The following is a 14,898-nucleotide window of genomic DNA, read 5'->3' as shown; positions in this document are numbered from 1 at the left end:
AGGTTTATGTCTTCTTTTGGTGTTGAGATTCTTCAATGAGAGCTACACATACGCATTTCTGTGTTTTCTTATAGCTCCAGCATAAAGCTTTAAATACAGCCCAGGGCAACCAAATCAACTACAACATCAAGTCAAAATGACATCTGCATTTGCGAAGAAACAATTATCTTTACCAGTAAACTGACATTGTCCCCCACCCCCCTTTAATTAAATTTATCCAGAACACTCCTGAGAAGCAGTCCTTGGACACTCGTAGTAACTGGAATTCTTGTACAGAGTATTAAGGTTTTAACAGCTTTACCAAATTATTAGTTAGATTTGTCACTAGAAATTTAGGTAGCCAAGGCAAAATAAAAATTTATTTCATTGTTTCAAAATACACAACTAAAATATACATGATTATTAAAATAGTCTTACAGCTAGTCTTTGATTAACAGTTTGCATCACACAACAAAAGCATATTTTAAATGCAGTATTTTCTCAGAATTTTAACATACAGATATTTTTAGGATTTTTTAATTAAAAAATCATACTCTACTGAGTAGCCAATACAGATAATTACATTCTTGCATTTTAAGTTACATACAGAAATGTCAGGATTCTCTTCATTACTTACCCAAAACCAATAGTGACGCTCAAGACTGCAGGTACACAAAGCGTCAGTAATGAACATAATCACATTGATTATGTTGTCTAAAGGCAACTAGGACTTAAGAAGGGCTTCAGCTCAGTTACATCTTCTTTTGCCCTGATTTAAGAACTCAGTTTTAAAATACAATCTCTTGGGCAAATAACTATTTCCATTTTTAAACTGCAAAAATTAACTGGTCAGGGTGAGTCAAATTGTGGTTAAAGCAAACCTGTGTAATATGCAAAGTGTACGTTAAAACTCAGAAGAAAATCCACATGCAGCAAACAAACTGGGGAAGCATGCAAACAATGTAACTGAAGTTTGTCAACTCTTACAACTTTAAACTTCAAATTACCCAAGCAGGAACTGTATCAAAACAGGTCGAACATGAACACAAACTTAACTTGAAGCAACTCTGAGAAACGTTATGCTGAATGTATTGCTGAACTGTAGTAACATCGACTTAATTAATTTAGATACTCCGAAGTCTTCATTTATCAAACACTTTTGAATCCTGTCCTTCCTTTTCGGAAGTGATACACTTTGCTCTCCTGGGATCGGATAGAAGACAGGACGGGGGGAAAAAAAAAAAACACAAAAAAAATCAGATAATCAGAATAAGGTAACAAGCTTAATGAAAACTATATTGAGATACTCTGTAGTTTATTCCCCGTCTACAACACTGATTAAATACAGCCTCTGTATTCCCATTTCAGAAGACCAGCTACCAACCTGAACTACAATTTACTGGTTAAAGCAGAGACAAAGCACAACTAGCCACCATCTACAGTGGGTAGGTAACTAACAGACTATCAAGGCTTGTAATGCTACATCCTCTGTCCAAACTACATAGTAACCCATGGCTTTCAGCCATTTGTCACTGAGAAATGACTATCCAGACTTATGCTCTTAATTGTCCATTAGCAACGTTCAGCAATTCATGCCATCTTGATTAAAGCCACTGAATCCAATTTCAGCACTTCTTTCCAGCATTAAGTAATTGAGAGCCAAACACGTACAAGGAAGGAAAAAAATTCAAATGGCATTCCAGATATTAATCCCTTCATCTTTATTGTATCCTGTAGGTGAACAAATCGAAGGTCAGCTGTATTTTAAGACTGCTTTTTGCTTTCACTACATACCTTTATGTTGTCGTCTTGTGACAGAGAGTCATTCCTCAGCTGGTTCTCAGGATTAGACAGGCAGGACACTACTGTTTGCATGCCCCTCTCCACAGACTTCTGAAATACAGTTACAGGTGCATCAATACTGATTTTCTTAGTTAGGGCAGTACTACCTAGCAATGCTGGTGTGTCGTAGGGTTCACTTGGCATTCAGGATTGTTCTCAAATGCCTTATGTTCCCTGAAGTATTTGTCATTTTTTCCTCCTCCCTAACTTTTAATACTGGTAACTCATTATCCCCCTTTAGTGTTACATTATCTCCCCTCAGTGGAATAGGCTGGCTGGCAGCTGAAAAATGAAGTCTGTTTCAGAAAACTGAATTCAGAGCCAACTATTGGCTATACTGGGGTCAGCTTCCACAAAACAGTGAAAAAGAGAGTAACTACTACCAACACAGATGCTTGAAGCTTAAAATAAATCTAAAACAGCAGGTAGTGCTATCTAATATGCTTTTTTAGTACCTGTAATTTTCCCTAAAATTATTACAGATTAAAGTAAAGGTGACAGGTAAAGTTCTGTCATTTAAAAACATTAGTGTACTTAATCAAGTAGATCACACATTTTATACAGGACTCAGCATTGCAGACAAGCACTAACAGTTTAAAGGAAACATAAGACTTCTGAAGTTGTACACATCAATCAGATACACAGGACTGAGCAACTGGCTAAAAGTGGCAACCATAACCTAAAGTCCTAGGATACCTGTCAGAGGCCCTTGACCCAAGCCACGTAATCTTAATGTGCAAATTTCTGGGAATAGGATTTATGGTAATGAACATCAAAGTTTTGAGAAAGACTTTACCTTTTGTGGGCTGTTAGCAGGCAAGTGCACAGGCTCAGGGATAGCACATTCCGTCTGTATAAATCCCGGATCTTCAGTGTGATGGTTTACTGATGCATAGACCTGTATAGTTTTATAAGTATTGCAATACTTCAGTAACACTGCATGCACAGTTATATTCTCACTGATCCTCATCTATCTACCTGTAAAGCTGTGCCAACTATATCTTCACACTTTTGCCAGAAGTGTCCTGAGTGGGAAAATGCTGTATCCTGATCTGTTTTATTAAGGCAGTTCCTAATGGTACTTTCAGTTGCTTAACAGAGACAATTCAAGAAGAGCTGTCGCTCATATAATCAAGCTTAAAACATCTAATAATGAAAGCCCTACTCAGTCCTACTCTGAAGACTCTTTGACCTGCTACCATTTAATTGTTAAGTGACATACTGTGGCTGTATCACACTCATGGATGTTATTGAACAAAAATTACTTCAAGCCAACAGGGTAATCAGTGACTTCTGAAAACTTTCAGAAAAAGAGAGTATCATTCAGAATAAAGTTATGTATTACAGCTTTTAAACACTTAATTGAAACTGCACTCAATAACCACAAGATTATACCTAAAGAACACAAAAATGCCCCAAGAAGCAACTTTAAGTTCCAACACTGCTAAAGAAATACACAGTATTTCTCCTCTCTCCATAGATGTCATTTGTATAAAGTCACAGAGCGCAAGTAATTTCTTTAGAAGCCAGCAGCACCATCTACAGTTTGTAGCAGCCTGGGAAATTATTTTTAAAAGCTGTTGAAAGGAGCCAAAAATAAATCAGTATTTGCAAAGAACATTGAAACTTTTTAAATTTAAAAAAAACATTGTCCATCAGGTCATCACTTATTCTTCCTCCGACTTTTCCTGAAAAGACCAATTCCATTCATGTTAAAATTCCAGAGTTCTGTGACCAGAATGTATAGAGTAATGCCATAAAACAGGTAGGTCTGTTCCATCTGGTAACTCAAAAAGGCACCACTTCAGTAGAAATCTTAAACAATTACATGCTCTTGACAGCAAGATTTTTGTAGATCTGACTACATACAGATCCAGACAACAAATACTTTGATTTTTTTTAAGTATCAAACAGTAAAAATCACATGCTAATTGAGAAGGCGGTTTCAGAAGTTTAACTTTGTAGACTCACCAGACCAGGAGGCATAACATAACTTCTTTGCTCCCCAGCAACCCACTGTGGTTGACCCTTAAACAAATATTGGACAAGAACCAGCTTTAATCCATTAATTTTCAACACAGACAAGTAACTGCTCTGCAAGAGCCACCATTTATATCATTTCATGTCTGAATTTTTCACTAAACAACAGTCTATACCTTTATGTCCAACAAAATTGCTTATGTTATTCAACTGTCTCCTTCCTCTTCTCATTCCAAATTAAAAAAAAAAAAAAAAAAAGGATTTCTAAATATTAGGGAAAAATAAGGGAAATCAGAGCAGCCACACTGAAAACAATCTCAAACCTCTAGCTGCTTCCAGTTACTAAACTTCTAGTTTAAGTTTAATAACAGGACTTACCCATGCGTTTCACTTCTGAGTTCAAAACCCACTATCAGTAAGTGCCTTCTCTGATGTTTTTAGAGTGCCAGAGTGCGCCCCCCCTATATACACCCCACATTTGTATAGTCTGCTAAGACTCTTAAGTAACCTAACACCAGCTCCCCTTGCTACACCATGTACAAACACAAAGCTCCTTCCCACAAGAAAAAGTTCTACTAATCCATGTACGTTTTTCCTAATTTGGAAATTGTTTTATCACTATTTAAGGAAACAAAAACTATATTCTATTAAAAGAAAACAAAGCATATACTAAGGTATTCAACAGTTTCCATCTTATTAGAACAAAAATATCACTAGGTTTTAATATCTGCAAAGGAAGAGCTGAAGGAAAACAGAATTCACAGAAAGATCAGACTTCAGTTAACATTTCATTACTGTTTTGTCAGGTATCCAACAGCCTTTCTGCTGTTACTAAAGCTTTACATACCTGATAGTTATAAGCCGGTTGATATCCTATGGGAACTTGCTGCTTTAGCAGTACAGTTGGTGATGAACTGTATGGATATGGCTGCAAATAAAGCTTTGTTTTTAAAACTGTTTGAGTTTGAAGCAAGATAAAAGTACTTTTATTTGTAGAGGTATTAGCTAGAAGCACGTTTTCAGAAGTATGTGGCTATACTGTTACTTCAGTTCCTGTTCAGACTAGGCTCACTACTTAAAAGGGACCCTTACAGATTTCCCACGGGGCTTGGCTTCAGCACTTCAGGCACTAATAGTCTCTAGTAAGTGGGACTCTAAAGTGTCTTAGACATCTAAAAATCCCATTATCTGCTTGTAGCTGATCTTTTAAGTCATTTCAGAAGAATAAGTTATGCCATAAACTTTCTGTAGTAGACCTGAAGCAGACTAACTACTATACAATAACAGATACAGCCTGAAGATCAGTTTCTAGGAGCCAAAGGAAAGCTAAATACTCCAGTTCAGACATTTTACAGTATTTCTGCCCTGTAACTACTCTGACACAACAATAACCTGGAACCTTTCTTCAGAAAATAGTTAAAGGGACATTCCAGCATTTAAGTGAGCATTTTTCTTCCTACGCTATTCTACTTTCCCAATAAACTTAAGAGGATCAGCAAGAATACTGTTATCAAGCTCTCTGCCTTATTTCTGTGAGTCACTGCAGTTTGCTCTTCTTCACTTGCTTAAAATATAGAAAGCAAAATCAGTTGGTAATTAATACTGCCCTGTTGCATTGCCACAATACGCAGGTTAATGCAGTATGAGTCCAATCTGGTCTGTTCACAGTACAGGACTCACTCTACCTACACCTTATCTGAAGTATCAATACAGTGATGCCCTGCAGGCAATACTGCACTGGCCACAGCTATTAGCAGCAGATGCAGTAAAACAGCATCTGCTGTTCTTAAGACACAACAGCAGTTTAAAACCAAGAATCTGCTTGGCTAGGAGGAGACAAGAGTACCAGAGACAACTTCTGGCTCCATACTTGTTTACAAAAGTACATTTTGAAGCTTGTAGTTTATCCTGAGGCAGGACAGCAATACATTAAAAATCTGGACAGATGTGATTTGTTAAGTACATCAACAAGAAACAAGATCACTTAAGAACTGTTAAATAATTCAATCTTAGCTCCACCTTCAACAGTTCTCATTCTTAGAGGGTATTTTCCTCTTTATAAAGAGATCGCAACACAAGCAATTTTTCAAGGTTGCTGGCATTCTTTTGAAGTGGTTTGAAGTCGTGTGCTTCTTACTCACTAAGATAATATGAAAACAAGGAGGCAAATCAGATTGGAATCTGATCTGATTGCACCTTCAAAAATGTTTAATTATTCAAAATCAGTGACATGAACAGCCTTACCTGAACATACGGTGTTACTGGGCTCATTATAGGTGGAGGTTGAAAATACGTCTCTGTATTCTGACTACCCCATACACTATGGAACTGTGGCGGAGAAGGACCAAGGACAAACGGTCTGGGATGTACGGAAGAAGCTTGTTCTGAAGCAAAGAAAAGATAGTATTAAGGCCTTTTCACATGTATTTCATTAGGAATTTGAAATTAGGCTGAAAAAGATCTTTACTTTTGACTTTTAAATTTAACTCAACATTAACTGTGTTATATTGTGCTACCAACCCAAGTTTTATTATCACAGCTGTACATCATTTACACAAGTGAAGTCACAGAAGTCAGAACCAAGGTTTAATTGTAACGTACATACCGCATCAGATAAAGAGTATCTGCAAGAATATTGATCCATAATTAAGAAAAAACCTGTTAATACATATTTGTTATATGAACAATTTTATTTAGATATACTTACTCAGGTTTTGTTGCTTCCTAATCGCTGGCCCCAGTTTCAGTTTTTTGCCGTGGAAGTTGATTTGTGTCTGAAAGACAGTTAATTCTCTGTAAGGAATCAGCAAGGTGACTGGTTTGTGGGATTTTAAGGAGACTGGACTCTGCTTCTACACCACAGTACCATCAACTCACAAACGGGTGCAACAACCTTGATTCTCCTCTCCTTCTTAACACTGTATATCTTTTATCTTTAATTTCCTGCAGTGCCCTCAGCACTCTCATTTGCCTACTCACTGCCTCCACACTCGTTGCATATCACTTGCCTTAATAGCAACATGCACTACTAGTAGCTTGCCATCACATATTAGTGACTGTCAGCCCTGTGGTTTTATACATACAAGTTTTAATTATTCTTGCCTCAGTGAGAATATTAACACAGAGTGACCACAGCCTAGGTTCCCTTGAAACTCTATTTACACTGCCACTTCACTTCGTTCCCACCAACTTCCTGACAGGCTTCACGTAACATGTTAGAAACTGCCCACCTATACTAAAGGAAATGACTGCTTCAGAGAGGGAAGTATTTCAGTACATGTATTTTCACATGTATTTACTGTACTCAGTTTGGGGAGAAAGAGGGAAAACAAAAAGCTCTGTCCCTGGTTTGAGACCTACTGAAGTCCATCAGAACACCAAGTAGCTGATTTCGCTGTAAGCACTGAGATTTAAAATTTCTCTGATAATGAACTGTAAGAGCAGAAGGGCTGTAACAGTTCTACCCCTCATCTCCTGTGTTATCTACGGGAAAATTTATAACACCTGAACAGCTGCAGCACAGTCCAAGAAGCTTAAAAAATACTTGCACTCCAAGTAGCACCAAAATGCACAAATACTGCAAGGGAAACATATTGCAACTGCTGAGATGTCAAGTAAAAAACTGTCTTCCACGATAATGTTATCTCCAATAATAAAAGGTCTGTGTATCTGACATAAGGACAAGGATTCTGTGACAATCATCCACTACAAAAAGCAAGCATCCAAACACACCAAGGCTAACACTAATTTTGTTTCTTACTTAAGTAAATACATAAAGATACTACCACCGGCAGACAGTTTATCAAGTTTACTTTTTCGGCTGCCCTAGACTTCCCTAGTTCTAACTTACTCTACGTAAGTTGGCTTCCCGTGAACCTGTCTCTACCCTTCATAAATCAACTTCAAATAATTTAGCAAAAGAGCTTACTTCTACTATTTTTTGAACATCCACATTCTCCAGGAAAGACACAAATCCATATCTAAAAAGGAAAAACAGGCTATTCAGTGATCAGAGTTTGATTTGATTGTTAGAACAAGACCAGTTAACAACATATATGCCAGGTATGTTATACTGCACGTCAAGTAAGACATCAGTTTATGATTCAGCCTGAGAAAGTATTTACTGCTAACTAGCAGCATCTACTACTAGGCCAGGTGAAAGAAACTGAATTACAGATTCTAGACTAATATGAAACAGAAATAAAAGATTATTTTTCCATTTCAACTTCTTAAAATGAGTACTGTTGTTAGTATTAATAACTCAGAAAGGTAAAAAAATTAAGATCTGAACTATCATCAAATTTTTTATTTACTATAGGGGTCTGGACAAAAGCAGGAATTACAGGAACAGTGATACCAGTGGGGGAAGCAATCCTTGAAGAGATTTTTCTCTTTATTTCACTGCCTCCCTAGTTTACTATAATAAAAACTGTGTCCAGTTAATCAAGTCAGTCAATTCATTATCAATATTCAGAACATGCACTGGTTAATTGTACATCAGTATTCACTGTAAGGACTAGCAATGGATATGAGCAAATAAAACTCATTTCCAGCTCATGCATTACTACATACGCCTAAAAAAATGTGACTTCTTTGAATCTATGCATAGAACCTTAAAAACTGGGCTGGAGAAAACCCCAGAGGGTGCAGTCTCCTCCTCGAAGCAGAGATAACCTCAAAACTGGGATAGCTTCCCCAGATATAGGCTAAAGTAAGGTCCTACATTTCCTTATTTAAGGGTTTCACCACAATAACCCAGATTTTTTTCTATATACCCAACGGGAATTTCCCTTGTTTGAACTTTGTTCACATACTCAGTTTCACTCTTTACCCACGTGAGTTTGGGTTGTTTTATTCTAGAACTTATCACCGAGTGTCAGAAGAGTGTAGTCCCATTGCTCTGAATAAACCATCTTGATTCTCTTAACCATCCTGAACTCTCTCTAGATTTTTAACTACTCTCACCATCAGAAAAGCTCTGCAGAAGAATTGTCTGTATAAGCATGACACAAGTTTAAAGCTTTGCTTCCACTGGTTAAGGGACAATAACCCTCTTTTCCTTGAACGGACAGACTGAAGCCAGAAAAATCAGGCTGCTCTTTGTAAGATTACACAGACTCAGTTAGGGGCAATACAGATTTACTAGTTTAACAGTATTAATTCATCAAAACAGAAAACTACAGCTAGCACTAAGGCTTAAGCATGTCAAGTGTGTTGCTAAGTATCTGCTCATATTACCTGTGACAGAATTATGCATAAGCAGCAATTTAAAACAACCACTCATGTTGTACTCACCCTTTCGAAACACCAGTTCTGTCAGTGATTACTTTCACCTCTTTCACAGCACCATATTGTTCAAAGACAGTCCGAATTTCTGCCTCTTTCATCTAAAAGAAAACAAAGTCTTGAACTTCTTCAAACACATTCAACTGCTTAGAACTGACTTAAAGCAAACAGTACCATCTTTTTAAGCCCATCTCCTACTAGCTTAAGAACTAAAGGTTTGGTTTGGCACACCTGTTCCAAAATTCTCCCATGGCTTTTCAATACCTTAAGACTGGCAAAATGCACACATGAAAAAAAAAACAAACAAACCCCACCACCACTATGCAAAAAAGCACCCCACAAACCCGGAGTTAAATTTCCATTTTCTTCCCACTGAAGTACATATCTTAAACAATTAAAAGTATATGAATGTATAAATACCCTTAAATCAATTCCACCAACGAAGACTGTGTTTGGCATGATTTTTCCTTCTGGTAAAACATAACCTTGACTGACTGTTGATGAATAGGTGTTACTCTCTGAGGCACTTGCACACTGGGTCTCCACATTTACAGACTGAAAAATATCAACAAAAATACTTATTACAGTCAAGCTATTACACTTTAAGATACCAGAATGCCTGTAGCTTCCTGTAGATATAATATAGACATCAACGACAAAAATGAAGCAAAAAGTGAGACCACTTCTTTGGCTGCCTACCCAGCTAAAGGGTATTTGAATTGCAACCTCAAACTGCCGTAACTGTTGGCTTCTTTCTTTCTAGATCTGTTCCAGCAAACCACGATAGTAGTATTCACTTTGCTGTACAAATTCTCTGGCAGCGTAGAACGAGAAACAGCTCTCAGCAGAAGTACCCACCCAGCAAGAAGCAGAACCAGCACAAGGAAGCAGGCTGGTGCACACATACTGCTGGTACACCTGTCATACACACCCTTGGCTGCCGTGGAAGAGGAGCATTCGTGTCTCACTAACGACGCAGAACAGAACCTTCAAGGATAATACACTTATTTAACCCTTTTACACATTAAATAGCTGAAAAAAAGAATAAACAGGCTACTTCGACATTCTGGCAATTTGGTAAGCATCAAAAATAAGCTTCAATAGTTGTTAATACAAGTGTTTCTTAGAACTCGAAAAAGAGATGAAAAATGCACAGCGGTGAGAGCCTCACAGTATGAACACAAGAAACACAATCTTCCTTTAAAGCTAATTTTCAAGACTTCAGTACTCTGATGCAGAACTTTTGCCAATTCAAAAATAAATTTCAGCTTACTGAATTAACAAATCTTTTTCCTTTTCTCATCACAAGGTAAAATTAGTCAGTTTGCTCTCTCCATTATTCCAGCAAGCACGAAGTTTAAGTTGATGCCTGGAAATTAGACTAACGTCCTCATTACAGTAGTCTTTTGGCAAAAGAAAAGGTGAAAATGGACTATTGTTGGGGCCAGGTGGCTGCTCAAATGGGTTGCAAACATCGCTCAATTTAATGCTCATCTAGGACTGGAAAACCTTTTCTTCTGGCCACAAATGCACAAGCCCCCAGTTTCTCAGGCTGCCCGCTGGCCTCAACACGCTCTTTGTTTAAAGTAAGCATTACACTTCCTGCCTTTTTTTTTAATTTTAACATTTAAACCCTACGATTCACGTCCAGCTGCGCAGTTTCCATGACAGCGCTCCCACCGCAACCTTCCCGATGGGCACTAAGTGGAGCCCTCAGCCCAGCACTGCACGCTAACAGCTGATACTAAAGAGCCTTAAAAAAAAAAACCAAAACAAAACAAAAGAACACTTCACTCGTATACTGTTTGAAGCATCTACGCTTCAGTCGCAAGTCTCGTTTTTCAAATTAAAAAAAAAAAAACCAAAACACTAAGAACAAATAGGAAGTGAGCTGTCGGTGCACGCTCCGACGGCAGCTGCTCCCGCTCCCCTCACGGAGCCCGCAGCACACTGGGCGAGGGCGGAGTTTGTTTCTGGCGGGTGAGGGAAGCCGAAACGGGGAACCTCGGGCGAGCGGGGCTCCTGGCGCCGGCGCCACCGCCGCCATTTTAAGCCCTCGCACCTCACATGCCCAGCGCCGACGGGCCGCGGGGAAAGAGGTTTCGCACTCCTCAGATCCTCTCTGAGGACAATGGAAGCTGTTCAGAAGCCCGCGACAAGGGTTCCCGCCGACCCTAAGCGCGGCAGGGTACGCCGCCCGGGGACAGGCGAAGCGCCGTGCGCAAGGCAGCACCACCGCGGCAGCGGGCGGCTGAGTCCATATGGCGGCACCGCCGCCATAAAATGGCCGCTCATGGGTGTGAAGGGCGGTCCGTCGCCAAGCCCTCGCCAGACCGTAAGACCGACCCCCAGCTTCCCTCGCACAACTCCGTGGCTTTTCACTCGCGGCATTCTCTCCATAATCTTAACCCCTCATCTCGTTAGATTTTAAAACCTTGGAGGTGTTTTAAATGCTGGTAGCCCTCAGGGGCTCCGCCCCGTCACACCGCTATAAGGCAACATAACCCCGCCTGATTACCCTCTCTATAAAAAATTTCTTCCCGGTGGCTCCGCGTTCATGCGCCTCGCATTACCTCCCAGCACCCCAGTACCCACTGTCCCGGGACGGCGCCTCTTTCTCTTCCCTCTACCTACCATCATTCACCAAAGCCGAGGCTGCGCCCACACACCAAAAAATGAGGCTTTTAAAATAAAAGCAAAATAAAATTTTTTGAGAAAAACTGGGGATAGTATAGCCAGGTCCTCGATGTCACCTGTGAGTGAAACCGAGACCCGCCCCGGCCGCCTTCTTAAGTAGCCCCAAGTACAAAGGGGCGGGGAGAGGTTTACACCAACCGGGGTGGCCCTCTCCCATTCGTTCTCTCCGCCCCTCGTGGAGAGCCCCGCGGTCTGTGATGGTCTTGATGTTGGCGATGCTACTATTGATGCTGCTGCTGCTGATGGCTATGCTTCAAAAAACTGGAGACAAAGGGGCGAGGAAACTGGCTTTTCTTTGTTGGGAAATGAGATTAGGCCTGTCATTTGCGGCATTGTTGTGCGGGATGTTGCTGCTGAGTGCGTGTGATGGAGCAGCTCTTGGCATTTTGACGAGAACTAAACTTGGTTTGTGGCACTGGTGTGTTGTTGAAGAAGCTTTGAGACAAAGCTTTTCAGACAGAAGCTGTAGCTTTCTCATCGCTGTTTTCATGAACCAATGTTATATAGCTACTCTAGAGCAATCTGTTTCCATGGTGTGACGGCCTGTATTGAAAAGCAGCTTGCTGTTTCATCATCAGTGGCTGAAGACCTTTCTAGAAGGAAACTCTCTGGAAGCCCTTCTGGTTCTACAATAAAGCAACAGGGTTTGGAAATAAGTTTTAAATAGTTTTTTGCCACTGGTGTCAGATGTTTAGAACAGACACTGATTTTTGAAAGTTCCAGGGAGAGGGGAAACTTATGGATGTCTTGACAAAATTAACCCAACCTCTAACTGAGCTAGGTTAGTAAAATGTTTTATTTATGCAGGGTTTTTTAATGGCAAAAGCATAAGAATGATCCTTTTTTAGGATGAAAAGTGAAAGTAGAAGGCTAAATTAATAAACTGGAATGTATCTAATGTAAGCTGTTTTATTCCAATGAAATTTTATTTCTTGTAATGCTTAGGGGTTTTTTTTAACAGTGCACCAAGTGATATGAGTAATCACATATTAAAAGTAAACTGTTGCACTAGGTATACCTGGACCCAGAGTTGGTTTAGGTAATAGCAGTAACAAAGCCCTGATCACAAAAGTAGTATTTCTGTTAACTGCAGGAGAGATTTTGTTAAAGCTGCTGGGATTGCAGTATTATCTAAAGGTAAGTGTTGGCTTTCCTGCAGCTAATGCGTCCTTACTTAAATAAAATACATATTTTACAATACTTTATAAGATCTGTTACATATATTTTTATTTGCAATGGCTGAGATTTTGAAAATGGACTCCCAACAATGAGGGGAAAATAATGCATAGTATTTACTTTAAAAAAATGGAATAATATTTGACCTTAGGAATGACAACAAGTTAGTATGACTATTTCTTAAGTGCAAAGGGAGTATTTCTCCTTTTAATAAATCCTGAAACTAAACCTAGTCTTAATTGTCCAAAATAGAGCAGAAGCCAGATTGGGAGGTGGATTGAATGTGTACTTTACTTTCTTTACTCCTCTTTTATGACCCTAACTGGAAGTATTTGGAAGGATTTTTTGTTTGCTATTAAATGGAAGATAGCTGTCCTGAAAGTGATAATATGAATGCTGGTCTAAGATAAAGAATTCTTTATTTTTGACTGTAGAAATTATGGTGAATGTTGTCCTCTTTTAGCAAATCTAGTGTGATTCCAACGCAAAAACAGAACAGTGTAGTTGCTATAGAAAAGCAACCCTTAACAAGGCATTATAGATTCTAGTTCTGTGAAGCAGTCCTTCTGAGCTTCTGTGGGGTGGGTTTGAGTCAGGTTTGTGTACTGTTTTTCCTTAACTTGGTATTAGCTTCTAAAATTATAGAACATCTGTTGCTTAAAATAAAGGAGAGGGTAATTTATCTTCTGCTGCCAATACACAAATCTCAAAAGGGGTGGGGGGAGCGGAGTAGGAAATTATTGTCTTTGTTTTATCAATATTGCTGTTGGAAGAGTTATTGCTCAATAGATTTTTGATTTTTTTAAATTTAGTTTGTTAAATGCACTGAGTAGCAGAAGAAGAAACAAATTTTATATTTTGCTACACCATATAGTAATTACCACTTTAATACACAGGTTTTCTTTTGCCTTTTTTTTTTTTCATTAACTAGTAAATTTGTAAATCAATTAATTTGGTAAATCAGAATAATGCAGGGAGAGCCTCCGTTTTCAGATCTGATAGGCTGCAGTGGATGAGGATTCTACAAAAAGTTGATGAAAAATTGCCAATCTGATAGAAATATTAGTGGTTACATCTTGAAATTTAATAGTCAGAAGTACAGAACTACATACCTTAAAACTCAGGTTAGATTTAGTCTTCCTAGAAGTAGAACTAAAACTGGATAGCAAGAGTATCATACAGCATTTGAATTTTTACAGCATTTCTCGTGACTCTACAATTTTGGGACCTTTTCTTGAGAATCATGTTGAGTCTTTCTGTAAAGCTAAAGCAGCTAACTATTCTGAGAGGATATGTGAATGTGAAAAGAAGGATATAAAAAATGTATTCAAGCTATTAGGTTAAGAAAAAGAGAAGTTTTAGACAAGTGTGCCAGAGAAAAAGATGCTGAGTTACCAAATAGAATTTGAATGTCTGTTTTCTGAGTTTCCTATTTTGTGCTGAAGAGAAAATGCCACATATGTTTCACAGCAGTCAGTTTTAAAGGGTTATTCTATATCTAGTCAAGTTTTGGACATTTCCTTTACGGTTGTTTGCATCGGGATAGCTATTTAAGGGGATATATTATAATATTGTGATGAATATTTACCTTTAAAAAAAAATTCCATGCTGTTATAATTGGCATTGAAACCCCTAACAGAGTTTCTATTGGCCTCAGTAAGCAAACCCAAATCCATATTCTTACTGGCATGCTAAAATCCTTTGAAATGTAGTGGATCATTTGCAGACTGATTTTTCTTATATTCCCCCCCCCCCGACTCTAAGAAGTAACGGAACACTAATGACTTATATTAAAAAAAACCCCACAATTAGTTTCTGCATTGATAACATTCCAACAAAATCACTTTTTTTCCCCCTTGATTCAGATGAAAACCAGACAATTATTTTCAACATTAATCCATTTACTTAATTTTCAGTAGTGGAATTCTTTTAAGAGCT

The 14,898-nt window shown here is 38.6% G+C and overlaps 1 protein-coding gene across 5 annotated transcripts; it reads right to left on the bottom strand.

The window, feature by feature from the left end:
* Nucleotides 1-331: 331 nt before the first annotated feature.
* On the bottom strand, nt 332-11,904 carry DAZL (deleted in azoospermia like). 5 transcript variants are annotated; one of them, XM_032710173.1, is made up of 11 exons: nt 11,722-11,904; nt 9,508-9,642; nt 9,097-9,188; nt 7,730-7,781; nt 6,509-6,575; nt 6,046-6,185; nt 4,649-4,729; nt 3,793-3,849; nt 2,618-2,719; nt 1,774-1,869; nt 332-1,182 (listed from the first exon to the last, which is right to left on the bottom strand). In XM_032710173.1, exons 1-11 carry the CDS (start codon nt 11,725-11,727, stop codon nt 1,129-1,131), a joined length of 882 nt encoding a protein of 293 aa, XP_032566064.1. In that variant the 5' UTR covers nt 11,728-11,904; the 3' UTR covers nt 332-1,128. The 5 variants fall into 5 exon arrangements, with proteins under 5 accessions (XP_032566064.1, XP_032566054.1, XP_032566073.1 ...); XM_032710163.1 differs by having other exon boundaries at nt 1,774-1,872; nt 11,722-11,903; XM_032710182.1 differs by lacking the exon at nt 11,722-11,904 and adding an exon at nt 10,882-11,016 and having other exon boundaries at nt 1,774-1,872.
* Nucleotides 11,905-14,898: the final 2,994 nt, after the last annotated feature.

This window comes from Chiroxiphia lanceolata, chromosome 1, assembly GCF_009829145.1.
Source record: "Chiroxiphia lanceolata isolate bChiLan1 chromosome 1, bChiLan1.pri, whole genome shotgun sequence".
Taxonomy (NCBI): Eukaryota; Metazoa; Chordata; class Aves; order Passeriformes; family Pipridae; genus Chiroxiphia; species Chiroxiphia lanceolata.
This window is presented reverse-complemented; position numbering and strand designations above follow the sequence as displayed.